General features: G+C 33.7%; 1 protein-coding gene across 3 annotated transcripts in view; it reads right to left on the bottom strand.

Moving 5' to 3' along the window:
* Positions 1 to 27,453, bottom strand: part of LOC140436660 (CUE domain-containing protein 2) — an 81,761-nt gene that overhangs the window by 29,505 nt on the left and 24,803 nt on the right. For all 3 annotated transcript variants that reach the window (XR_011950299.1, XM_072525664.1, XM_072525663.1), the window contains exons 2-3: positions 21,569 to 21,752; positions 5,473 to 5,650 (exon numbers count right to left, since the gene is read on the bottom strand). Coding sequence is in view for 2 of the 3 variants with exons in the window: in XM_072525664.1 (XP_072381765.1) it covers positions 5,473 to 5,650; positions 21,569 to 21,740 (350 nt within the window). In the remaining variant the exon portion in view is untranslated. The remainder of the gene's footprint in view (positions 1 to 5,472; positions 5,651 to 21,568; positions 21,753 to 27,453) is intronic.

Below are 27,453 nucleotides of genomic sequence, written 5' to 3'. Positions count from 1 at the left end.
CTATTATTTAATTAGATCTTGTTTATTTAAAACTCTTTCGTCCATTTAATCTCCTCTACATTTCAAGAATTATTTAGAAAGAATTCTACATTTTTAGGCGTGTACAGTACAAACACACAGAATAAACTAAACTAAGCGGTCAGTATTCAGTAAACTACAGACAGCCGCCGTCGTCATTACGTTATACCCTCTCCCCTCAAATTCTAAACAAGCGCAGACTGAACACATGCAATTTTTCTTCGAATTTAGTCATTTATTTGGCAATGTAACGATTTTTTTGCCGACACTGTACAGTATGAACCAACATCTCGAAAACTTTATTAGTGCAATAAAAAACGCTTGGACCCATAATTGTTTATATTTAGAGGGGCATATATGCAAATAAAATCATTTCTAAATGTTACCTTTCTAAGCGGAAGTGTAATTCATCCCTAAACTCAGATAGAAAGGAGTATCATGTGATAAATAATTTTAAATGTTATTTATTTATATTTTCAACGGAACCTCGTATTTACGGCAATCCTAAATTTGTTTTTAATATTCATTTTTCTAATGAGTGCTCCTTTTACCGAAATGGTAAAGTTAACTGTCATAATTTCCATTATTTATGTTCGTGTGTGTGTGTGTGTGTAGAAAAATGTCACAAATCCCGCTTTAACCGCCATAATTGAGTAAGATGGCCGATATCGTGAAAACAACTTTGTCAACAAGATGGGTGTTCTTCGCATTTCGCGACCTGTGAGACACTTTTTAAATGAAACATTTCACGAATGGATCGGAAGGGCTAACTACTAAATGGCCTGCATGTTCACCAGACTTGTATCCATTGAACTTTCTTTGTAGGCCATCTAAAGAAAAAATTATGCAATCCAGCCTGGATTATTACAAGACTATACAAGACTACAGCAAGGCATTGTACTCGAGTGTAATGCTAGAGAACACTTTGAGTTATGTCTCTATTACTATATGGAAGTTGGTGGAGAATAGTTTCAATATCTAATAAAATTAATAGCCAATAGGGTTGCAACAAACAAAATACATAACACACACACAAGCACAATAAATAAAATAAACTTAATGTAAGTGTGTACACTTAACATAATTTCTCAAAAACTGGCCGATCAAAATGAAAATAAGAATCTTTAAAATTATATATCTCACGATAACCCTTTCTACTTAAGATTTGAGATATGAATGCCGTCTCAGATTTGGGGGTTGAATTGGGAGAATAAAATCTCGATGAAAAATTTTTGGGTGGCTCTCCCTGTATTTGCCAAAAATTCATTTATTATGTTTCTCACTCAATTAAAAATGTATATACTCGTAGTTTTTCATACTGTATTGATCATCATTAATTAACGAAGCCATTTTTAAACAAAGTTAATATCAAGTAGTAAGTCCATCCATAAAAAAAAAATAATTAAAAAAGGTAGGTAACCTTCAATTTGTAATTGCATAAATTGGAAAAACACAACTCTAATTTTATAAGCTAAATCAAAGTTGAGGGTCAATGGCTAACTTACAACAAGCATTTCCGTTACTTCCAGTCAGGGATATAATACTATCTTCAACATGCAATAATAAATTGAAACAAAATAAACTATTCAAAAAATATGTATCTTAAACAAAAAATTCAAAAAATATGTATCTTAAACAAAAATACAAGAAATATATAACTACCTACAGGTTAGTGGTAGTTAGTTAGTTACAAAATAATAATAAAAATAATAATTGACGTCAATTGAAAAAAATTTTGCGCCGTATGAATCAGTTACTCTGAGACTCTGTAAAATCTGGTGATTTTTTGACTGTTATAATTTTATATCTAAGGGTTATAGTCTTCTCAAAATTTATAATTCAATTAATAATCTGGTTTATAATTTAATTTGAGATGAGATCTAATCTCAGAAAAATAAAACAATAGTAGTCAGCAAAGAACCAACCAGATGTAAAATAGAAATTGATGGCATCAGTATTGAACAAGTAATACTGTCCAGCTATGGAGATCTGGGCAAAGAAGTGAGAGATCAAGTACAAAAAGCAAATAGACTGTCAGGATGCCTTAATAACACTATATGGCGAAACAGACACATTACCACTGAGATGAAGTCAAGAATTTATAAAGCCAGTGTAAGACCGTGTAAGACCAATAATGACATATGCCTCAGAAATAAGACCCGACACAGACACAACGCAAAGGCTACTGGAACCGGCAGAGATGAGAGTACTGAGAAGAATTACAGGTAATACGCCGAGAGATCGAAAGAGACGTGAAAATAGAAGAAAATGTAACGTACAGTGTATAAATGAATGGACACAAAATAGAAATAAAGAATGGAATAGCCACATAAGCAGAATGAGGGAGACCCGTGTCGTCAAAATAGCAAGAGATAAGTCACCAATCGGCAGAAGAAGTATCGGACGACCGCGCAAAAGAAGAAGTGACAACATTCCATAAAGATATTAATTTACCAATGAACAAGTAGAATTGCTTATAAAGAGGTATAAGAAGACGAATAATTTAATTTGATAATAACAAGCTATGTAACTAAAAGAAGCAGAAACATATATAACATAAAAAGTAATGCAGTCGAAGAAAGCTGGGCAAAAAGGGTACCAAATATCTATATTTCCTTAGAGCTAAGGAAGTTCTGGAAAAATTAAAAAAACGGCGCGTGGCACTTGGGAAGTGCCGATAGCAGTGAGTACTTCTTATAGCACGTTATTACTATATTTGTGGATTAATACAATTATTTTTAAACACCACACTATTAAGTTACACAATGACACCTTGAAGCCCCGCTTTATTGGAAATTCTTGTGAGGTTTCAGTGCCTACTCATATATAGGCCTTTTGTAGTTGTAATTACCAGTTTCTGATTAGGCATAAATCTCTGTCGTCGATACCATATTTCTTTAATATTTGATTAAATTTGAAATGTACTTTCTCAAATGCCTTCCGAAATCAATAAAGCATGCGTAGACATGCTCAATTTACATCCCGAGCTCTTTGTTTCACAATATGTATATAGAATCATACTTCTCGTTCCAAGTCCGTTCCAAACTGAACACACTAATATTTTCCTCAGGTTTTTTGTATATGCAAGATAGGATCATACTAAGAAGAATTTTAGTACATAGCTCATTAAGAGCGTAGGCGCAAAATTTCGGGCCAATGCTTTTTAAATGCATTCATTTTTTTTTCGAATCCTGAGAAAACTAATAAATATTTTTGAGAATGAAAGATTACATTATTACTGAGGGCCGAAAGTCCCTTAGAATAAACAAAAAGTTTGTTTTGAATGAGATATTTGAAACAAAAAATCACACTTAATTTTCTCTTTTTTTTTTTCACCCCCGTAACTTACTAAAATAAACATTGTAGAGGTTTTCAGGGACCTTCGGCCCTCGGCAATAATGTAATCTTTCATTCTACGTTTAAATTTTTCAAAAATACTTATTAGTTTTCTCAGGATTCGAAAAAAATGAATGCATTTAAAAAGCATTGTCCCGAAATGTGGCGCCTACACTCTTAAGCTTTTAATCCTGTGATCGGAGCATCTCATGGCACTTTTATTCTTGGTAGAGGAATGAAAGTGGAAACTAGCAAGTATCTAGGCAATTCACCGATTTCGTACATTTTATTAAGTAGACTTGTTAGAGATGGAGATTAAGAGTTGGAGTATATCGTATATATAAATCGTTTTATTATTTCAGCCTATAGGTTATCTGGTCCCGGAACTATATTGTTCTTTAGTCGTTTTATTGCATGTGCTACTTCGCTGATAGTTATTTTTTGTCCAGAACATCAAAGAATAAATACTTCTGGCTATTGATCTACTTAGAATAATTTTTCCATGTATTCCCTCCATCTTTCTAGCATTCTCCAATTTTCGCAAAGTAGTTTGTTGTGTTTGTATACTATTGAGTTATATTAGCATGTTGTTTCCTTCTATTAAGGCCTTGCTGATGGGATACAGCTCTGTATCACATTAAACACTGCATGGCTAGACGTTATGAAAATCACGTTTTCAATGACAGAAACCTCTCACTTCTAAGGATTCGATTGTTAAAGGCTAAGCGTATTCCGAATGCTAATCCATCAATCATTCTGTTGATTTTCTCTGATAATCACCAACATACATTTTTTTCTTCGCTATCTACTGAACCAGATTATTAGCAAGAACCAGAAACACTGAAAAGAGGCTATGAGAACTGTACTTCATACAACATACTCTGAAGACAGAACATTTATACATTTGGAATCAAACAAATTGTTTTAATGCTGTTATAACATCGTTCTAAGAGAATCTGCAATTACCGTATTGATCATCATGAAACAGATTCGTGTTGCTGTGCATTAAAGAATCTCTAGCAAGACCCTACTTTTAGATGAGTTAAGTTTTCGCTTCAATTTATCAGTTAGACTGAGAATAATATGACGACAACTGAATGGCTACAGGGCAAGATTAAATGATGCATGTATATTACGAAACTTCTATATCATATTATACTTATCTTGCCCACTGTGGGCGAACTGGTGATTTTCATACAATATAACTTAGCGAGAACTGACAGGGCAGAATATCGAATAAATTTGAGCGTTAGCCGGTTGAATAAATCATTAAATTTAGCTCACAAAATAAAGTACACTCAAATGGATGACGCAGCAAGTACTGAAACTTGCTTCAGAAAAAACCGAAGCCATTATTCTAAAGGGGAAAAGGAACAGGCAAAGTGTTGAATTACAATGTGCGGGAGCATGTTTAACACCCACGAAACACGTAAAGTACCTAGGAGTGACATTACCGAAAATAACAAAAAAATGCTTCATGATTTTAAATTTTAAAGCTTTTATTAACATTGACTACTATATTTTTCTGGCAATAAACTGAGTGGGCCTGCGTAGCGCAAGCGGTAGGATGCTTGACTCGCAAGCCGGTGGTCCGGGGTTCGAATCCCACCGCCGGCAAGAACATCTAGACATTTTAAAAATGTCTATAGGCCCCAGGTCGACTCAGCCTGAATAAAAATGAGTACCTTGGGTAAAACCAGTGGTAATAATAGACGGTTGAAGCGTAGCACTGGCCATGTTACCTTCCTTGTATACCGTAGGCCCTAGATATAGCAGACTACCCTGCTATACTCCCAAAGCCGCGACAGCGGTATAAAACGGGAGACTATTATAATAAACTGAGTAATAAAGGTTTTCGGATTATAAGTCGAAAAATATAGTATTCAAACCAATTCCAGGTCTTTAATTTTTCAGGCCCAGTGAACAAAGTATTTTATTTTCCTGTATTCGATCAATTGATAAAACTTAGCACAACCAACACAAAGTCAATACAAGTAAAGAATTAATCGCTTTTCTACAACAGGGTGTCAGCACATTTAACCAAAAGATTAATTACATTATTTTTGCGCTTTTTGTTTCCAAAAATGACATTTTTTTTAATTTATACTAATTTCTTACCTGGGTTTCGTCTTTGGAACAATTTCTGGAAGCGACAGATCTATTTCCATTTCTTTCTTTCCTTCGGGTTCGTCATTTTCTTGTAATTTGGATTCCAAAGTAAACATCCATTGGCAAACAAAAGCGTGATTTATAGTTTCGAACTCAGGAAAATAGGCGGCCATCATCTCACAGAAACCTAACAACAAAATACAATAATAATTAATACTATACAACAGGAACTATACTACTTATTGCTAATTCAGTTTAATCAATATTGAGTGGTGGTATTAGCTAAATGACCAGCGCGTACGCTTTATTATTCGAATATTATTGATTTTGTACAAACAATTTGTACAGTTGACACCTGCAACATAGCCTTCATGAGTGTAGTTTTTCCTACGAGGATTAGGTACATAGATACAAATTTTCCGCGAAAACGGGTGAACAAAGCGCAGACTGATTTGTGCGTGCAAAAAAATGTTAGAGAAGAGGAATGTAGAAGCCTCTGGCTTACGCAGGAGATGAAACAGTGCGTGTAACTAAAAAAATGTGTTCACAAGGTGGTGTGCTATGGTTCCTGGTGTGGTTTTTAGTGACTGCTTGGGCTGATTAATAGTAATGCATGATAAGACTATTTCCAACGTAATGCAAGTTAATACAAGAGGTCTAGAGACAGTGAAATCGACATAATTTGACATGAAGGATTGAGATACAAAATGAGGGATTATGGATACAGAGGGGCCATGACAAAACTCATCTCGTACATAACCAACCGGAGGTTCACGGTCCAGAAAAGATCAGCTCTATCTGAACACGGAACTCCGGAAGCTGAAGTAACACAAAGGGCGGTCTTATCACCCCTTCTGTATAGTATATATACAGCAGACGTTCCAAGAATACCGGAACCTGGATATAGCTGTAAGAAATATACAGACGGAACTGGATACAATAGAAGAATGGAGCATCCGATGGAAAATAGCAATAAACCCAAAGAAGACCCAAGCGGTTATCTTCAAAAAGAGAAGAGATAGGTGTCCTAATGGACCAAGGTGTAACATTCACACCACATGTTAACGCGACAGTCCAGAAAACAGCAATGGCTAGAGCAACAATAAGAGAGCTCGCAGGAAGAAGAAGCAAGAAGAAGCAGGAAGAAGAAGCAAATTATATATGAAAACAAAATTAAGACTGAAAAATAGCATCATACTACCAACACATCAGTCATAGCAACAAAAAGAATATACAAGCAGCACACAACAACTGCCTTAGAAAAAGTGAAATATGACCAGATACGTCGCTCAACGATTTTTGCTCAGAGATCTAAACAACTAAGTGCATTGGACATGGTGGAAGAAAAAGCCAGAATAAAATTCGCCGTGCTGAAAGACCACCCAAACCGGATCCTGCGGGAGATATTAAGGTATAATCTATATCATAGATGGAAGCACAGCAAATAGCAAATATTACCAAAAATGTAATAAAGTCTTTTTACAATACAAAACACAACAAACACAACAGAAATGAAACGAATACTTTAGTTAGACAAATAAAAAGGGAACACTGGCAGAGCTTCTCAAAACAGATGGAACATGGAGAATGATCAGAGAACAAACAAAAGAGATGAACGAACTAATAAAAACAAAACAGATTCAGAAGGAAACACGGGTAGACTACTTTCGATCCCTATTTTCTAAAGGTGACGACAATGAACCACCAACAGAAGAGGTGACGACAAACGAAGAAATAAATATTGAGGAGGAAGAGGTAAAGGAAGCATTAAGGAAATTAAAAAATAGAAAATCACCAGGAGAGGACAGAATACCGAACGAACTCATAAAGTACGGGGGACCAGACCTGAGCAAACAACTATTAAAACTAATCCAAAAAATAATATAATAGAACAAAGCAGAATTCCTCAAAAATTGAGATCAAACATCCTAATACCTCTCTTCAAAAAGGAGACAAATCGGACCCGGAAAATTACAGAGGAATTAATTTATTGAACACAACACTAAAATTAACAACCAAAGTGATAACAAATAAACTGAATGAAATTATAACACTAGCAGAAGAACAACAAGGTTTTAGGTCGGGAAGATCATGCACCGACGCTATATTTATAATGAAGCAAGTGCAAGAGAAGTCATTAGAATACAACAAACCGGCATATCTATGTTTCGTGGACCTTAAGAAGGTATTTGACCGGGTCAAATTAAAGGACGTTATCCACTTATTGTACACAAGAGAGGTACCTGTAGGAATAATCAAAACGATTTAAAATATCTACCACAACACAATAAAAGTAAAAGTAGAAGAATAACTAACCGAGCCTATTGAAGCTGGCAATTTGATAAGACAGGGAGATTCCCTAAGTCCTCTATTGTTCAACCGTATTATGGATGAATTAATAAAAAAAGTAAGATAAAAAAAAGGATACCAAATGGAAGAAAAACAACTTAAAATAATCTGCTATGCAGACGACGCAATACTACTCTCTCAAAGTGAAGATGATTTACAACGTATGCTGCACCAATTTAATATAACCGCCAGACAATTTAACATGGTAATTTCCGCAAAAAAAGACAAAATGCATGGTTACAACAGCAAATTTACTAAGATCTAAATTGGAGCTGGAAGGTCAGATAATAGAACAAGTCATGGAGTTTAAATGTCTAGGCATCATATTATCTAGCAACGGAAAGCTCGAAACTGAGGTGGAAGATCAAGTGGATAGAGCAAACAGAGCCGCAGGCTGACTGAATGAAACAATATGGAGAAATAAAAATATTGGGAAAGAAATGAAAGGCAGAATTTACAAAATAGTCAACAGACCAATACATACATACGCGGCAGAAACACGACCTGACAAAGAGAGGACAAAAAGGATGTTAGAAACAGCAGAGATGAAAACACTTAGAAAAATTGATGGCAAGACACTATGGGACAGAGCTAGAAGTACAGATATACGACGTAGATGCAAGGTGAAGACCATCGAGAACTGGGTAAGAAATAGAAAAGTAGAATGGAACGATCATATAAGCCGAATGCCAACAAATAGAGTAGTAAAGACAGCAAGAGACGGTTCTCCAAGAGGAAGACTATCAGTACGATGGAACGACAACTTACTGGAGGTACATTGAAAAACAGACAGAGTCATGTCTACATACAAAGAAGAAGATATAATAAAGTCTAGATAATAGTATCAGAGGCATCGTAGTGTATTTACTAATGTTGATATTATACGTTTCAGACAGCCCTAAAAAAATCTATAAATAAAACAAAAACGGCTTCAGTCACAAAAAAAATAAAATTAATAAAACACTAACAAAAGGCGTAAGCGAAAAGGAATACTAACAAAACCCAAAAAACCGGGAACTCGGAGCCCAAGTACGTAATACAGTTCGACGATAAATCACTAGAAATAGCGGGACTAGCAGCCTATAACTGTCCTGCATAGTTCGGGGTAGGCTGTCATGCGGGAGTCTTTGTTACCCAGGGCTTCCACACAGCGCATCAGCGTGCTATCGGGGACTTCGAGATAGTCTGGAGCATGGGGGCAGGGCACAATGCACCCGACTGTCATTCTTAGGGATGATCAAGTCTCACAGGCTGGGTTCAATACTATTGCTTGCTTGCTGGCTGAAATCTCATGACTTGGTTGGCCAAATAAGGATGCTGAAGCCCCATGAAAGCTTTGACCAACACAAAGAGCAAACTCTCCTAGTCCGGGAATAGTTTTGAGCGATAACCAAAAGCCACGTGAAAATTGTTCGCATCAAGCAAGCAAAATAAATATTAAATCGATAACAGGTTTTCTCATTGGATGCTTCCTTTTTATGTATCACGTTCATACGATCATAAATACGAGCATAAATATAGGTAATCTTCGGCCTAGAAAGTTTATCAACTTCGCCAGACGTATTAATGTGAGGCCTATTAGGATCCCTGAGGGATACTAATGTGAGACGATGTGCAGATAGGCTAAATACCCCATATGATCTTACATTATAAAAAATACGAAGGAGAGTTGGTAGAGACTGCACTACATACTCTGTTTTATGTCAGAAAGAGAAACACGAAAGTGCGAGGTGGGACTTGGCATAATGCCAGGCATGTCGTGAAGGAATTAATGCTCTTTAGCGAGAACGACTTCCTTTGCATATCGACTCTCGGAAAAGTATAGTGACATTATGTCTCGATCGCTCGGGGGCCGTTGATGTACTGGCCTTCCACCACTCCCTCCTGCACGGGTGGATTTTTTTAGTAAGTAGTTGTCCCTCACTACCATCCAGCACAGATCGGATATATTATTTTGACGATTGTTCTTTCTCCTGAGAATAAAGCTTTAATAATAGTCTTTAGACTATATATAATAATGAGAAAATTTTTAAGTTTGCTGCGCACAGATGATGATAATGCTCTAGATATGCAATTAAATCTTGACCTAAATGAAAATCAAGTCCGTTCACCGACCTTACAAGAAACTATACGATACAATCCAGACTATCCAGGCTAATCCATAACTAAATAACAACAAAACTACAGAAAATGATGAAATCCCCGCAGAACTCTACAAATGTAAAGCACATGTAACAAATAAAATCCATACAATTATAACAAGAGTATGGAAAAATGAGCAAATCGCACATGCTAAAGAAAAGTGACACTACGAAATTTACGTATTTTGTACAGATGGCGGCATCTACTACAAAATTTAGAAATACACAATACAATAAAAATATCATTTTTCTAGTACAACTATTGCCGACTAGATGGCAGAAATCCGTTTTGTCATTTTCTGAAAGATGATCTTCTACAATATTGAAAACCGTCATTATGTCAGTGGTGACGAACGTGATTACTACAACTTAACATTCAAATTGTGAAATAACGTCTTCTTCAGTTTAAGGACACTTTACCTGTATCAGTTTTAAGGTTAGTATTGACTTTGCAATTAGGAATAACGTCACTTTATTTTTAATGTCACTATGGCTTTTGGTTTGTAGTATTAATAGCTAAATTAGCCGCTTCCAAAAGCGACATTTATTGTTTAGTGCCACTGTTCCGTATACATCTTGTAAATATAATTGACTTTGTGGTTAGCAATAACGCCACTTTGTCTTTAGTGACATTGTAGCTGTTAATTTATAATATTAATAGCTGCAGCAAGTGCTACCATAGCGTCATGTTTTGTTTAGTGACATTGTTGTTTATACGATTATTTAAATATATGATTACATTTGGCTTTTATGTCGTAATTTACTGCAAACTTGAGACTGTTAATTATTAAAATTTTTAAACACCATAGTTGTGTCGTCGTTTTTTTTATTTGGTTTATTCAATCTATTAATATGAATTTTCATTTGGTAACAAAGATAATAACATACTAATCATATAGATACTAATATAATCATTTTTAAAATCGGTTCTTTGTAAATAAAATCTGAGAAAAACTGTAAAAATAGTTATTTTGACTATAAGTTCACCTTTATGCTTCTGATGCTCAATATTTTCTTTTAGACTTCAGAATGCCGTTTCGTGAACGAATATTGGTAGAGCTAGCTAATAAATCTGTCGATCCACCTAACTCAACACAAATATACGAGAATTGTGATATTGCACATGATCCAATGCCAACGGAAAAGCAAATTATTAACGAGGAGGTTTTACTGTCAACAGCATCTAATGTGGAAGACCCCAATTCAAATACTCCCATATTATTGAATAATACAGATCTAAGTGAACACAATAATAATACTGTGGACAATGTTTCCGATTTTTCTCCAGTGTCAGACGACGATAAAGAATATTTGCCATATTATTCGTCCAACACAAAGAAACGCCGTTACAAAAATTTGCTGGCACCATCCAATACAAAAAAACTACGCAGGGCGTCTTCTAGCTCCGACTCCTCTTCAAGCTCTGATACTTCTTCTAGCACCACTTCGTCTTGCACAAGCTCATCTTCCAACTCAGGTTTGTCAACTAGTTCAATATCAGGCACTCATAAAAGCGAATCAGAAGAACATCCCGTTTATGTTGCTACGGAAAACAACATTTCTGTCGAAAGCATTAACATGCGACAAAATGCTCTTGAAAATTATAATGATATTTTAGGTTTGGTACAACCCGACAATCAATTAGCGCTACCAGCAGTTACCCCGTCAAATTTTGCTACAGGCATTGAAAATCTGTCCTCCAAACAAGCAGACGATTGCGTTGTGCCAAAAATAGTTAGAAGACCTGGACAAAGTAGGAAGGCAGTTGCTAAAACATTGAGAAATTCAGGAAAGGAATACCTGTCAGCTTCTCGTAACCGTAGGGTTATACCTGCAAGAAAAATGGGATCTCCATGTACAACTCAATGCCGTTTAAAATGTGCTGACCACATTTCAGAAGAAATTCGAAAACAGATATTTGATAGCTATTGGGCTATGGGATCGCTGACACGTCAGAGAGAATTTATTGCAAGGAGTATGGTACCTGTTATCCCAAAATATCAGTACAAAATGGTTAACAGTAACAGGAAACTTAAACAATCTTTTCATTTAAAAGTAGATACATCTAAGACAGTGCGAGTATGTAAAATTTTTTTTAAGAATACTCTTGGAATATCTGATCGTCCAATACGTACTGTAATATCAAAGATAGACAACAAAGGAATAATTGATACAGAACAGAGAGGAAAACATGGAAAACATGCAAAATTAAATGATAGCTTATTATCTGCTGTACGAAATCACATAAATGGAATTCCACGAATAGAAAGTCACTATTTAAGGCAGCAAACCACCAGGGAATTCATTGATGGAGGTAAAACAGTTTCAGACCTCTATAGAGATTATAAAGAAGATTGTATTAGAAAAAGTCTTTCATTTGTGGATATTCAAATTTATAGAAAAATTTTTAAAACTGACTTTAACATTAGCTTCTTTGTCCCAAAAAAAGATCAATGTGATCTTTGTGCAGCATACAACATCGCTCAAGCAGGTAATAAGGAAGCTCTTCAAGAAAAATATAATATTCATATTTCTGAAAAAGAGAAAAGTCGAGAAGAAAAGAATAACGATAAACTATTGGTATGCGACAATGTAATAGTAGCATGTTACGACCTACAAGCTGTTTTGCCCTGTCCAAGAGGTGATGTCTCAGTCTTTTACTACAAAAGTAAAATGAATTGTTTTAATTTCACTATATCAGCAATAGGAAGAGACCAGACTGAGTGTTTTTTCTGGAATGAGGTAGAGGGCCAACGTGGAGCAAATGAAATAGCAAGTTGTGTTCTTAAATATATTAGAAAGATGTCAGAAATGACTGTATCTACTAACCTCAATATAATTTTCTACTCAGATAACTGCAGTGGTCAACAAAAGAACCAATTTATGATTTCTTTGTACGTTTATTGCTTGCTAACTTTAAAAAACTTGACTTCAATTACACATAAGTTTCTAATAAAAGGGCATACACAAAATGAAGGTGACGCTGCCCACTCTACAATCGAAAGAGAAGTAAAGAAAACGTTAAGGTCCGGTCCTATTATGTGCCTTCGCAATACATTACCGCAATACGAAAAGCAAAGAAAAAAGGCAATCCTTATACTGTAAATGAATTATGTTATAAAGATTTTTACGATATCAAGGAACTTGCAAATCTAGTTAACTTACAACGAAACAAAGAAGGTGAAACTGTAAAACTGACTGATATTAAAGTAATAAGAATTGAAAGAGATGAAGATAATATTAAAGTAACTTACAAAAATTCGTACTACGAAGACTATAAAGAAATTGATATAGATGGTTCTAACAGGTGTAAAACACGGAAAAATCGACCAATGAATCAGCAGTTCCCATTAAAGCAATTATATCCCACACGACTTTCTTTTAGCGAATTAAAGAAAAAACACATACAAAGCATGATAGACCAAAATATAATACCTGAATATTATAGTGTATCGTATTATAATAATATTTTATAATTTTTTCTAATTTGTTTCTGACTTTTTATGTTAATTTCATTCCGATAATTTTTCAACTGTGTAGCCAACGGTATAAATTAAGTTTTTTTATATTTTTAACAATGTTGTAACTTGTTATTTTCAATAAAAAATTATGTAACTATAAAAATATTTCACTGCTTATACTATATTAAATGATTTTATTAATTTTTTTACTAGTATCAGACTTGGAAACAGAAAAACTACATAATTAAGTGTATAAGGTAATAAATAAGGTTTTTTAAAAAAATATATTTCAGTCACTAACTTTATTTCTAAAGGATCATATTTCGCAACAAAGTATGTCAAAAACTTTAAACGCTGATTCTGTAAAATTGATTATTTTGGATAGTGTCACTTTTCTTTAGCATGTGCGAAATGCCTAAATATATATTAGAATATCGTCTCGAGGTTTGCATTACACAAATATACAAAAATAAACAAGTTGGTTACTTTTTTGTAGAAATCAAGTATAAAATACATACATCAGACACTGACTGTCATTTCGAAAAATAAATTACTACACCAATAATTGTGAAAAGCGCTACATAAAATCAAAATAGTGCAAATGAACTATCCAAAGGTAAAACATCATCCTCAATTCAAAAACATGATTCAAAAGATTCAAAATTTATTTAACTACGTAGTAAGTAAGTCAACATGACTATTTTGCCTACAAGATCCAGCCCAAGTAAGTCAACTGTCAACTGTCAAAGCGCCAATTAATAAACATCTATAGGTTAAAATAATTTCAATTTATATTTTTTGAAAAAAAATTTCCGAATTTTAACTCGAAACGTCAAAAACAAAGTAAAATTTATTTTTTATTGCAATCAATTGAGACTTCCGTATATAAATACAATATTTATACTCGTAGAGGCCAGTGGTCCGAGCACTATACTTTAATTGATAATTTCTGTCATAAAAAAAATATGTTGAAAGAAAGATATGCGTCAAGACTTTATTTTTAAATCAATATTATTGACTATATTTTTGTAAACAGATATTTATTTATTCCTAGGATAAACCTAATAACTGTAAATTTACAATAAAATGAAATAAGGTATGCTATAAAAATTAAAAAAACATAAGAGTACACATCTAATAGAAAATCATAAAACAAAATATTAACAGATAAGTAAATTATAATAAATAACCTATAATCGCAATCTATCCCATTTATGTTATATTGCAAGAAATTTCATTAACTGCTTAAGTATTATATTAATAATTAAGTCTACAGTAGGAGTAGCCCAGTCTGGTTAAAAAAAAGGTGGAAAAATGTTTCGCAGATATCTGAAGCTTTTAAGACATAGGTGGGGGATACTAGATGATGAATAGATGAAAAGATACTCCTAGTTTTACCTTGCGTTTTTTTAAGCAATAATTAATGGTCACAATTTGATTTTTTGTCTATAAATTTTTTCCCTTATACATATTTTAAATAAACAATATTTATGTCATTTTTTTATGTCAAGAATATCTTTATTTTCCCGTTTTTTTAATTAAAATTGATGAATAATTTACAGAGTTATTTGCAAAAAAGCAGTTTTTTGCACTAATTTATAAATTTTATTAATGTTTTTATTAACAAAATAAAATGGTATTAATACATTTAAACATCAAGGAATTACCATCTTTTAGATTTGTGCGAAATTTCCCCCCGATCAGTCAAATATTTTATAAGTTATTTAATTTGTTTATCCCTGAGGCTAATTATTTAAACTATTGAGCTTGCCCTATGCATGATGCTAGACACATTTAGCAAATTTCATAGGATTCTTTAAGACTTAGACTATCTCAGAAGTTAAATGCATATTGAGTTTTCATCGAAATTATTTACAAAATAAACGTTTGAAAAAGGGGTATGTTTTTTACTTATAAACAATTGTAATAACTTCTATATTTTTCAAGCTACAGACTTGTACGTACAACCATTGGATAGCTGGTAAAAAAGCTCACATTAAAAAATAAAAAACCTTCAATGACCAATAGGAACGAAGTTAGTGACTATTTTTAAAAAAATCATATCTCCATTGTTTATAAACATTAAGAAGTAAAATTTGCACAAATTTTGAATGAAAATCTAAACTTTATATTGAAACTTATAGCTATAAAATTTATCTAATTTTTCGAAACGACGGTACTTTCGAAAGATCGACATAGGAAAGTGGAGAGGATATCTGTTTCAGCTCCGTTTTTTTTTTCGGCATCGGAACTTCAAATTGCAACACGTACGAAAAATTTACATTATCTTGGCTTCCTTTGCAGCTGCAAGCCTCTTTTTTTATTCTGGGGTAGCTCGTCGAAATATGAATAACTACATAGTTTTCACTGGCCGGAAAATATGGGAAAACTCGGAAAAATTGAGTCCATTTGAAATTCCCCCTAAATACTTACTTTTTTTTAATTTGCTCGAATAGTCTGTCGCAGTATTAATAATGATGACATAATTTTCACCCCCCATAAATCTCGGAAAATCCCGGAAAATCAACATATGTTTTTTCATTTTATATCAATGATGTAATAATACTTATATATTTTATAAATTAAATTTCAGGTAATTTTTTACACATTATATTATTATATTCCTTATATTAATTATAATTGTTTGTATTTTTATAATTAACAATATTGATTTTTATTCTATTTTTCTTACAAATATGATATACAATATTAATCTAATCTGCCTTACTGCTTTGATAAAATAAGTCGATTTTTTTATCACTTGCCTTATTTAATTTTGCAATGTTTATTGAACTTTACTTTTTTTATTTTCTTTACATACATTGGTTTAAAAGTTAAAATTTGGTTCATTTATTCGACTTCACTGTCAGGTCTGAACCTTTTTGTTGCAGGTTGTTTGTCTTCACTTAATAAGTCAGTCTTTCCATACATTAACATATTAATGGGCGATCTTAATGCCAAGGTGGCTCAAGGTAAGGTAGGAGAACAAGTAGGAAAATATGGGCTTGGAAACAGAAATCACAGAGATCGATTGATTCAATTTTGCCAAAGTGAAGACTTCGTAATAACAAATACTTTTTTCAAATAACCTCCTCGACGGTTATATACATGGACATCTCCACAACATACCAAAGAAAAAATAGTGAGAAATCAAATAGACTACATAGCAAGGAGGTATCATAATGCTGTTAAATGTACTAAAACGTACCCAGGAGCTGATATAGGCTCAGATCATAACCCGGTAGTTAGTGTGATAGAGGCGAGACCAAAAAAGATTAGAAGACCACACAGAAAGGCACTAGATTTAAATAAACTTAGAAACAAAAATATAAGACAAGAAACAGGAGAAGAAATAAATGAAAACCTCCGTTCAGTGCAGCAACAAATTAACGATACAAACAACGTTAACCAAAAATTAAAGTACATAAATACAGCTATACAAACAGCAGGAAAGAAACATCTTACAAAAACAACAACAAAGAATAAGGGGTGGATGACACAAGATATACTAGACTTGATGGAGCAAAGAAGAAAGATGAAGAATTACCCAGACAAATACAAAGAAATAAATAAACACATAAAAAAGAGAATAAAAGAAGCCAAACAGGAGTGGTTTAAAAAACAATGTGAAGAAATGGAAACCTATGAGAAAAAGTACGATGCGTTCAATATGCACAAAAAAGTAAAAGAGATAACAGCAAGAATAAAGAAATGCCAAATAAGTAAACTTAAAGACAAAGATGGAAATCTTATTGTAGATCTAGAGAATAAAATAAAAAGATGGACAGAATACTTGAATGAATTATTTGAAGACGATAGAAAAAACTTAACTCAGATAATCAATGCAACTGGGCCAGACATATTGAAAGAAGAAGTACATAGAATACGCAATAAGAAACGCTAAAAATGGAAAAGCAAATGGACCTGATGAAATTCCTACAGAACTGTTGAAGCTTTTGAATGATAAATCCGTAACCATAATATTAAATTTTGCAGCGAGGAGCTAAAACAGTTTCCCCTCCACTTTCCTATGTCGATCTTTCGAAAGTAACTTCGTTTCGAAAGGTTTTAAGTTTCGAAAAATTGGATGAATTTTAGCTATAAAATTCAATATAAAGTTTAGATTTTCATTCAAAATTTGTGCAAATTTTACTTCTTAATGTTTATAAACAATGGAGATATAATTAACAAAAAAATTGTCGCTAACTTCGTTCCTATTGTTCATAGAAGGTTTATTTTTTTTTGTTAAATGTGAGTTTTTTTACCAGCTATCTAATGTTTGTACGTACAAGTCTGTAGCTTAAAAAATATAGAAGTTATTACAATTGTTTATAAGTAAAAAACATACCCCTTTTTCAAACTTTTATTTTGTAAAGAATTTCGATGAAAACTCAATATTCATTTAACTTCTGAGATAGTATAAGTCTTAAAGAATCCTATGAAATTTGTTAAATGTATCTAGCATCATTCATAGGGCAAGTTCAATGGTTTAAATAATTAGTCCTAGGGATAAACAAATTGAATAACTTTTAAAATATTTGACCGATCGGGGGGAAATTTCGCACAAATTTAAAGGACGGTAATTCCTCAATGATGAAAAATATTAATAACATTTTATTTTGTTAATAGAAAAATTAATTAAATTTATAAATTAGTGCAAAAAACTGCGTTTTTGCAAATATCTCCGTAAATTATTTTATCAATTTTAATTGAAAAAACGGGAAAATAAAGATATTCTTGATATAACAAAATGGTATAAATATTGTTTATTTAAATTATAAGGGAAAAAAACTTCTTCAAATTCTGACCATAAATTATTGTTAAAAAAAAAACGCAAGGTAAAAATAGGAGTATCTTTTTATCTATTCGTCATCTAGTAACCCCCACCTATGTCTTAGAAGCTTCAGATATCTGCGAAACATTTTGCCGTGAAATCGATGATTTTTGTATAACCAGACTGGGCTATAGCGTTTAACAACCTCATCTACCTGTCTAATATGGATTACTATATCCATAAGATGTCCTATGGTAAATAATACTAAAAGTAGGATTGTAAAGCAAGCCTAAATATGGAACATTAAAGCTGATTTGACTCAAACCGCAGGATTAGGATAATCAATAAATCCCTTTATAACTTTAAAAATAAAAGCACTGCCAAAAATATCACGTCAAATACAAGAGGAGGTTTGAATATTATGTGTTTAATTATTCTAAGATCCCAATGTTCCACTGAAGGTGAGTGAAAACCTCAATACAAAGGTGCTAAAATGCAGAAATGTAGGAACTATAGAGGACAGTCTGACCATCATACAAGAAACAGTGAGAGAAATAAAAGAATAACACCTGAAGAAAGATACAGAGAAACGGAAATCGTGGATGACCGATGAAATACTTGAACTTATGGATCACAGAAAAAAACAAAGAATATCTCCAAGAATATAAGAGAATACATACCATCGTCAGTAGAAAGATAAGTGAAGCCAAGGAGAAGTAAAAACAGAACAATATCAAGAAATAGAGGAGTATCAGAGTATCGATATGATGTTTCAGTGCGTTGTTGTTTGAACCGATCGAGCAAAGCACTTTCAATGTCACTGTGATTTGATGACCGAACGCGTTTTCCTTTTTCACACTTATTAAATTGCATAATAATTTTCTCTCGCCGTTTCATCATTCCAGCAATTGTTGAGCGTGACGTTTTAAATTCCCGGGCAATCGAACTCGTGGAATCACCGGAATCGACTCGACAAATTATTCCAAACTGTTCCTCAATAGTAAATTGTTTCCGTGACATGCTTTCTATGAAGGATAGACACAACTAAATTCAAAATCAGAAACTCTTGGTTTGGGCCAAATGGTGTAATATAAACAAAATTTTGTAATACAATGAACCCGTCTTGGGAGGTCTAAATGTCTAAAGGAAAAGTAATCAAGTGTAGATGTCTACCCGGATGTACTATAACCATAAATTAATAAATCCTTACTTCTCATTTCGTGGTACTAAATATCGGTAATACCTGTGAGAAATACAACACAACAGTGTCCATTTTCATAACTTTACAGAATAGCACTTTTAAACTTATTTATTAAGATGTGGAAACAATATTATATTGAACATTGTATCTACCGTCATTTACATCATGCGTTGGTTATAATTATTTATTATTTATTTATTATACAGTGTGTAAAAATGTCATAATTGAAAAAAAAAATGGATGTTGTATCATCTGAGGTACAGATATGTACTTGAAATTGTACGCTGTAACCAATATTTTAATTGCTAGTGATCCAAGAAATACGTTTGCTCTAACCGATTTGTTCATTATAAGCAATATAAATGCGTTTTTTGTATGTCATTTTATGAGACCTACTATTTTGTTTGTTATATTCGATTGTACGTTAGGTATAGCCGGTGTTGTTGTAAATGATTTTGACTGTATTTAGAAAAAAATTAATTTTAACAAAACTATAAAGGTAAACTTATATCATTTAGTAGGAAATATGTCTCCCTTTGGCTGCAATTACTGCTTTTACTCGTTTTGGCATAGATTCTACGAGCTTCTGACAGTTCCCAGATATCCTTTCATTTCGAAATAAAACCTGAATGACCGCTTCTATCATTTTTATTTTTGTAGTACAGTCGATTTTGCGCAGTCTTGCTTTGCAAATGGTCGAAAATTTTTCAATGAGGTTGAGGTATGGCGGATTAGCGGGCCAATCTGAAACATTAATCTTCTTATTTTTAAAAAGTTCGATCATTTGCTTTGACTTGTGACAGAGAGCAGAGTCCTGTTGAAGAATCGCTCCTCCTTGGGGTTGATATATTTGGAGTCCAAACGCTGTTCCAACATGGATTTGTATTTTTGGCTGTTCATCATGCCTTCGATTGGTACCAAAGATCCAACCCCCATGTATGAAAAACATTCCCAAAACATTTTTTTGGCTGGATGTTTTACGGTTTGATCAATATAAGATGGTGTAAGGTTTTCATTATCAGACTTCTTGACGAATTTCGACCGCTGTCCCTGAACTATAAAGCGAGTTTAACCTGTAAATAGGACTTTTCTTCAGTCGTCTATAGTCCAACTAGAGTATTTTTCGTCCTAAATAGCCTTTGTTTATTCACTCGTTCGGTTAGAAGCTGTTTTTCTGTGGACGCATTGCCCTTCTACCATTATCCAAAAGTTTTTTCCGAACAGTTGAGTCATGAATCACTACACCTGATGCTGCTAGATCTTGTTGAAGCTCTTGGCTTGTTTTTCTTGGGTCCAATTTCCTCTTTCGAAGTAAAAATCTTTCATCTGCTGGTGTTGTTTTTCTCTTTCTTCCGCATTTTTCTAACCTTTTCACATCCATTGATCCCGTTCCTCGTTTACGCTTCAAAATCTTTCTTACTACCCCATGATTCACTCCACGCATTCTTGCGATTTCTGTTTGTGACATAGAAACTGACTTGACGTGATAATCTGTTCACGCTTCCTAGGCGTAATATCCATGATGGAATTAAACGAAACAAACTCACTAATTACCGAAAACAACTCAAAAGAGTACAAAACAACACAAACTTAGTGGGAAATGACCTAAAACACCCTCAAATAAAAGGCAGAGAAAAGTATGGTTATGTTTTCAATGCTTGGTCAGTTGGAAATGTGTGGACAGTGTTGCCAACATGTCACAATGATTCCATTAATTCGCACAGTACTGTACTGTGTACCGCAATATAGGCACGCTAAATATGATTTCGAGCCCGTGAAAAAACATTTTACAGAGCAATAAGAAGTATTCACTTCAAAAATTGCATGTTAAATCTTTTCAATGTTTGGAAGTACATACCTATAAGTGTGAACACTTATTTTCTTTGATGAAAAGGAACAAATCTCCAGCAAGATTGCTACTGGCGGACACAAACTTGGACGTAGATTTAAAACTTATTTTTGCCGATTAATTGAAGCCACAAATAGACAATGAATTAAAGACAAAAGATGTCAAATATATGGCACCAGCAGTTAAGGTTTGTGTTTGTTGAAATGCCCTTTTTATAGAAAATTATTATCTATACTTGTCTTATAATTTTCGCGGTCTCCTAGTCTACGGTCTTAATACTTTTGGTTCACCAGTGACATATAGTTTGACATGACTGCTCTACAAACTTACCTTCTACATCAAAAACAGGATCAGATCCCACCTCTTCCAGTACGGAAATAACATAAGATAAAACAATTTCATCGATTAAACTCAAATCCGCATCGGGAATGTGGGATTTAACAAATTCGAATAGGGAATCCTTGATCTTTATTTCCTGTTCCGCTATATTTTTCTTCGACATGATGATATTGAGCTGTAACAAACAAAATTTAACGTTTTTAGTTCATATAAATATTTAATCTTATAGATAATGGAAACACAGAAAAATTGTAAAATAGAACATGGTTGTCCAGACATACAACAAATTTAAGGGATTTTTTTATTCTTTTTTATCCCATATGAAAGTATAGTACCTCAGGAGAATTCACAACAAATTTGAAGCTAATTCGAACAATATTACCGGAGTTATAGAGATTTGAATACCGCGCGGACGGTACGTGGGCAGAGCGCAAAAATTTATTTTTTGTCGTTAGATATTCAAGAAACTGACTTCTGATGGGGCTTCTTCTTTCTTTTTCTCCTCTTCCGCATCCTTTATTTAAACGGAGCGAAATGATACTTCAGGCACTGAAGACTGCAAAAAAATGGAATGCTTTCTTATCAAAACAAGTACAAACCAAAAGAAGGCTATAGACAGGCAAATAGCACGTTATATATTTGCTACAAATTCGCCATTTAGACATGTTGATCTTCCACAGTTCTCATAGAAGAACTTCGAACTGGTTACAAACCATCTAGTCGAAGAGATATAAGCGGACACTTGCTTGACAATATTTATGATGAGGAAATGCAAAAATTTTGAGAGTTTATACAAAATGAAGATGTTTGATTAGGTTTTGATGGTTTGTTAAATGCCTATAACGATCACATAGTGTGCGTTACAGTTACCACAAAGTCTGGTGCAGTTTATTTATGGGAAACTTTTGATAAGTCAGGTCATGCTCATACTTCAGATTATCTTAAGTCAATTACATATGATAGCATTAAGAAGTGTGAGGGAGAATTGAAATGCAAAGTTCGCTTAGTAGTAACAGATAATGCCGCTAACGTAAAGAAAACGCGTCTCTTGCTATAGAAGCGACTAAATCTTGATATGATTACATCCGGCTGCTCTGCACATATTTTAAACCTTTTAGCTAACGTCTGCCAATCGTCCAATACCAATATTACTAAACAGTTAGTATTGTTAAATACTTTTCGGAATAATCATTTTGCAAATCTGAAAATTTAAAATTTGTTGTACCCATTGAAGTTCGATGGAATACAATGTGAGATTGTCTGGGATCTTATATTAAAGCATTGCTTAAAAGTGAAGAAAATAGGCGGACGATATATATATATATATATATATATATATATATATATATATATATATATATATATATATATATATATATATATACATTTCCGTAGCACTTGATACAGTACAAAGTAATACATGTACAATAATTGATTCTGCACGTGTATGAAAGGAGCTTGAAAACAATTTCAGAAATATTGGAAATGAGGAGTGAATAAAAAATTCAAAAGTCGGTATGAAATGGTAATGAGAGAAGCACATTTTTATCATATATGCTTGACCCAAGGGAAAAATCTCCTTACTTAAATTTAGCACAGGAAGAGACATCAAAAGCACTGGACGCAAAAGAAAAGTATCCTGGAATTTACGTTTTGCCAATAATTATATTTGCCTGTGCAAGCATGCACAGAGATAGAACGACATATCGGAGGAACAAGAAATTCAGAATCATGGCGAATATTAAAAGCACTTCAACGAAATAAGACAGAGAAAACCCAGATCGGCAAAATTAGTGAAAACGAGTGGCAAGAATACTACGTAGAACTACTTACAGAAAACCGTCCCCAATTTCAGGAAGAGAATATAGAACATGCAGGAAATGGGGCATACGACCAGATAGAAATAAGCCTGGCAGAAGTTAAGAGAGCAATCAAGACATTGAAGAACAAAAAAGCCAAAGGACCCGGAGGAATACCAAACGAACTAATTAAAAACGGAACGGAAAAGCTATTCCGCATGCTACATAGAATGTTCGAAAGAGGACTAAATGGAGAAGAAATACCTGCGGAATGGACACAAGCATACATCACATCCATACATAAGAAAGGAAACAGGAAAAAATGTGAAAACTATAGAGGAATTAGTATAATATCGTCGGTAGGTAGACTTTACGGGAAAATTATTAAAGAAAAACTAGAAACTGAAATAATAGGAAAAATTGGAGAAGACCAAGCAGGGTTCACAGTAGGAAAATCATGCCTAGATCATACGTACACATTAGAACAACTGATAGAGAAGAAAATGGCAAAAGGTAGACCGGTCCATCTGGCCTTTGTTGATCTAAAGAAAGCATATGACTCAATACCTAGAGTCAAATTATGGGAAGCAATGAATGATCTCGGAATCCGACAAACACTAATAAAAGCAGTTAAAGCACTATACAAAGAAAACAAAGTAGCTATTAAATGTGGAAATAAAGCCTACAATCCATTTAAGACGACAAAAGGACTTCTACAAGGCTGTGCTACGTCCCCTACTCTGTTTAAAATATTCTTGGAAAAGACACTCAAACCATGAAGGAGAAAGTGCGAAGGAATGGGCATACCAGTAAGAGGCGAATACCTATACACCTTAAGTTTTGCCGACGATCAAGTAGTCATCGCACAAGATGAAGAAGATCTCAGCTTTATGCTCAGAAAACTAGAAGAAGAATATAAAAACAACGGAATGGAAATAAACTTAGAGAAAACCGAATACCTAACAAGAGAAAACAAGGATATGAGAAACCTAGAGATAGACGAGGGAAGACAAATAGATGGAACAGATAAATTCAAGTATTTAGGAACCATAATATCGAACCAGGGAACAACAGAAGAAGATATAAACAACAGACTGAGACAAACAAGAAACTGTATAAGACAACTAAACTCAGTGTTGTGGGATAAGAACATTACGATAAAGACAAAAAAGAGAATATATAACACCCTGACAAGAAGTATCCTGACATATGGGTCCGAAAACTGGACAATAAACAAGAGAAATAGAGGTAGAATAAGAGCAGTAGAAATGGAGTTCCTGAGGAGAAGCTGTAGACTTACAAAAAGAGACAGAATTGAAAACGCAGAGATTAAGCGGAGAATGGGAGTGCAATCAGACATAATCGACTATATAGAGGAGAAGAGACTATCCTGGTACGGCCACGTCAGAAGAGCGGACAGAGGACGCTGGATAAACAAAATCACAGAATGGAGCCCGATTGGAAGAAGAAAGAGAGGAAGACCCCGAAGGTCATTCAGAGATGAAATCGACGAGGCTATGGAGAAAAGAACCCTGCGAGATGGAGACTGGAATGACAGGGAAAATTGGAGAAAACGGTTGAGTGAAGGAAGACAGTGAAAACTGTGGAAATCCTTAGTAGTAGTAGCAATAATTATAATGTTTCGGGCAAAAAGTGTACCTTTTCAAAAACATTTTTTTGAAAACAGTATCACTTTAAAAGTGACACCGATTGAGTGGTGGAAAAGCCACAAAAATATTGATACTAACAACTTTATAAAGTTGTCCAATATTGTTATTGAACAACTTCACACAGCCCAAGCGTATTCTGATGACGTTGAAAGATTTTTTTCTTCCTTTGGACTAGTGCACTCGAAACTTCGAAACATTTTCCAAACTGGTGTTTTTATTTAAAGTTTTTAATATATCTGCCGCAAATGAAGAAAATGAAGATAAATAAATTCTAATTTTGTATTTTGGAACTTAGTTATTTTGAAACTTATGACGTTTAAAGATATCTGATGATTTATGATGTTTAAAGATTAAGACGTTTAAAGATGACTTTCAATAGACTATTTTTAACTGATAAAACGTCATAGCAACGCCACGTTTCCTACTGACAAAACTTCTTCCTGCCCGTGATTTCTCAGCGACAAAATGATGACAGATCTGTCATGAAGGTGTCTGGTAATTCTATTGATGTCAGTTTGACAAACATCATTGAGGAGTAATCAATTTTGGACAGATAAAATGAGTCCAGACGAAAACTCAAGATTTGGATGCCAGTCAAGCGAAGAAATCAAAAAATTGGTATCGGAAAATGTCCCATTGAACACGCAAAGGTCCAGAAGCTCTATTTGGACCCAATTTTCGGAGTTCCTACAGGTGAGAAATTTAACGCTTGAAACATGTACTACCATAACGGACCTAGCGAAAATTTTCGAGGATTATGCCTTCAACATAAAAAAGGCAATGGCGAAGACTATAAAGACTCGTCTGTAAAGTCAATGTGGAATACTACAGCAAATATGGTACAAGAAAAATATTTTACAGAGTACTGCATAAAAATCGACCCTTTTCCAGATATATCTTTCAAATATGTAAGATTGGCCAGAAATATCAAGCGAAGGCAGCTTCAAAGTGTTCAAGAAAAAAGAAACCTCAGTTCAAAAGCATTATCCACCGAAGAACTATTAAAAATTATCCAAAGCTACGACGAGGAAACCCCCGATGGAGCACAAAAAAAAGTTTTTTCACCTTTGCTTATTTGAACTTGCTTGGAGAGGCAATTAGGCCGTAAACTGCAAAATTCACTTTTTCCAGAAGGAATTTGATGTTATGGGAGCATTTACGGGATGAATTGAATACAACAGCATTTTTTCCAAAACAAATCAAGGCAGTTTGAAAAGTTTGGCAAGCAGCAAATGGCTGATAAGAAATTCATCAAACGAAAATTTATGCCCAGTTAGATTATTTTTGAAAGTAATGGAAAAAGGGGGAAAAAGATTTTATCAGACAGACTCTTTCTTACCGTTCACCCCAACTGGAAGGATGGATCTTGGTTCAAAAACTGTCCACTTGGAATCAACACCGTATCTAAGTGGACAAAAATGTCAGCTGAAAAAATTGGAATAGACACAAAAAAACATAAAATAACAAACCATTCTTATCGATCTTCAGCTGTGTTTTCAAGTAAGGTGTTTCTGAACAGGAGTTAATTAAATTAACGGGTCACTGAAATGCAAGCTCTCTAAAACCATATCTGCAGCTGGATTCCAGTCACCACCAGAAGTTGATCGAAAATCTCAGAACAACAAATGAAGCTGGACCTTCGAGTTCCCAAATGCTACAGGTCAATAATACACAAAATCATGCTTTGGTAGGAAAGAATGGGCTAACTACAATAGCTTAAAATAATTGTACATTTAATATTGTTAACAAATAAATAAAGATTATGTTTCGTTGATATGGTGCATTAATTGTCTCGTGAAATGGTCTTGTCGAATACCATTCGAGAGAAAATTATTTACCGCCAAAATTTTCTTCTGGTTTTATTCAATTTTGTTGCCTTTTGGCAATTTTCGCTTATGAAATTTTGACACGTTTTAACTGTCAAAATTTAATTCACGAAAATTGCCAGGAAACAAACTTTCATACCAGTCGAAAACATTGCCGGCAAAATTTTCTTTCTTATGATATTATATACGATAATCTATGTTTTTTGGTTATATTAATTTTGTGTGTGTGTAAATAAAAATAAAAGTTGTCTTAATCAGTTTTTTTTGTATTTATACTTATAATACTTTGTATCAAAAAAACCTGTTTTTTTTTTGTTTTTTGGAAAAAAACTAGGTTTTGCCAAACCTGGCTGAAACCGAAGGTATTTTTATTTCACCTACTGCAGAATGGAATACAGTGGTGTCTAAATCAGGAATATCCTTTGAGGACTTTTGGTACGTGCGATGATAGAGTTATAACTGATGTAAAGTTTTGTATTATGGATAGAATTGTGTAATTGCCTGATTAGAGAATCTATTGCAACTGGCTGAATGACTAATGGCTATATCATTAAAAAAAACTGATGTGAAATTATTCGACG

Source organism: Diabrotica undecimpunctata, chromosome 3 (assembly GCF_040954645.1).
Source record: "Diabrotica undecimpunctata isolate CICGRU chromosome 3, icDiaUnde3, whole genome shotgun sequence".
NCBI classification, from domain to species: Eukaryota; Metazoa; Arthropoda; class Insecta; order Coleoptera; family Chrysomelidae; genus Diabrotica; species Diabrotica undecimpunctata.
Note: the sequence above shows the minus strand (reverse complement) of the source record. Positions and strands in the feature narration are given on the sequence as shown.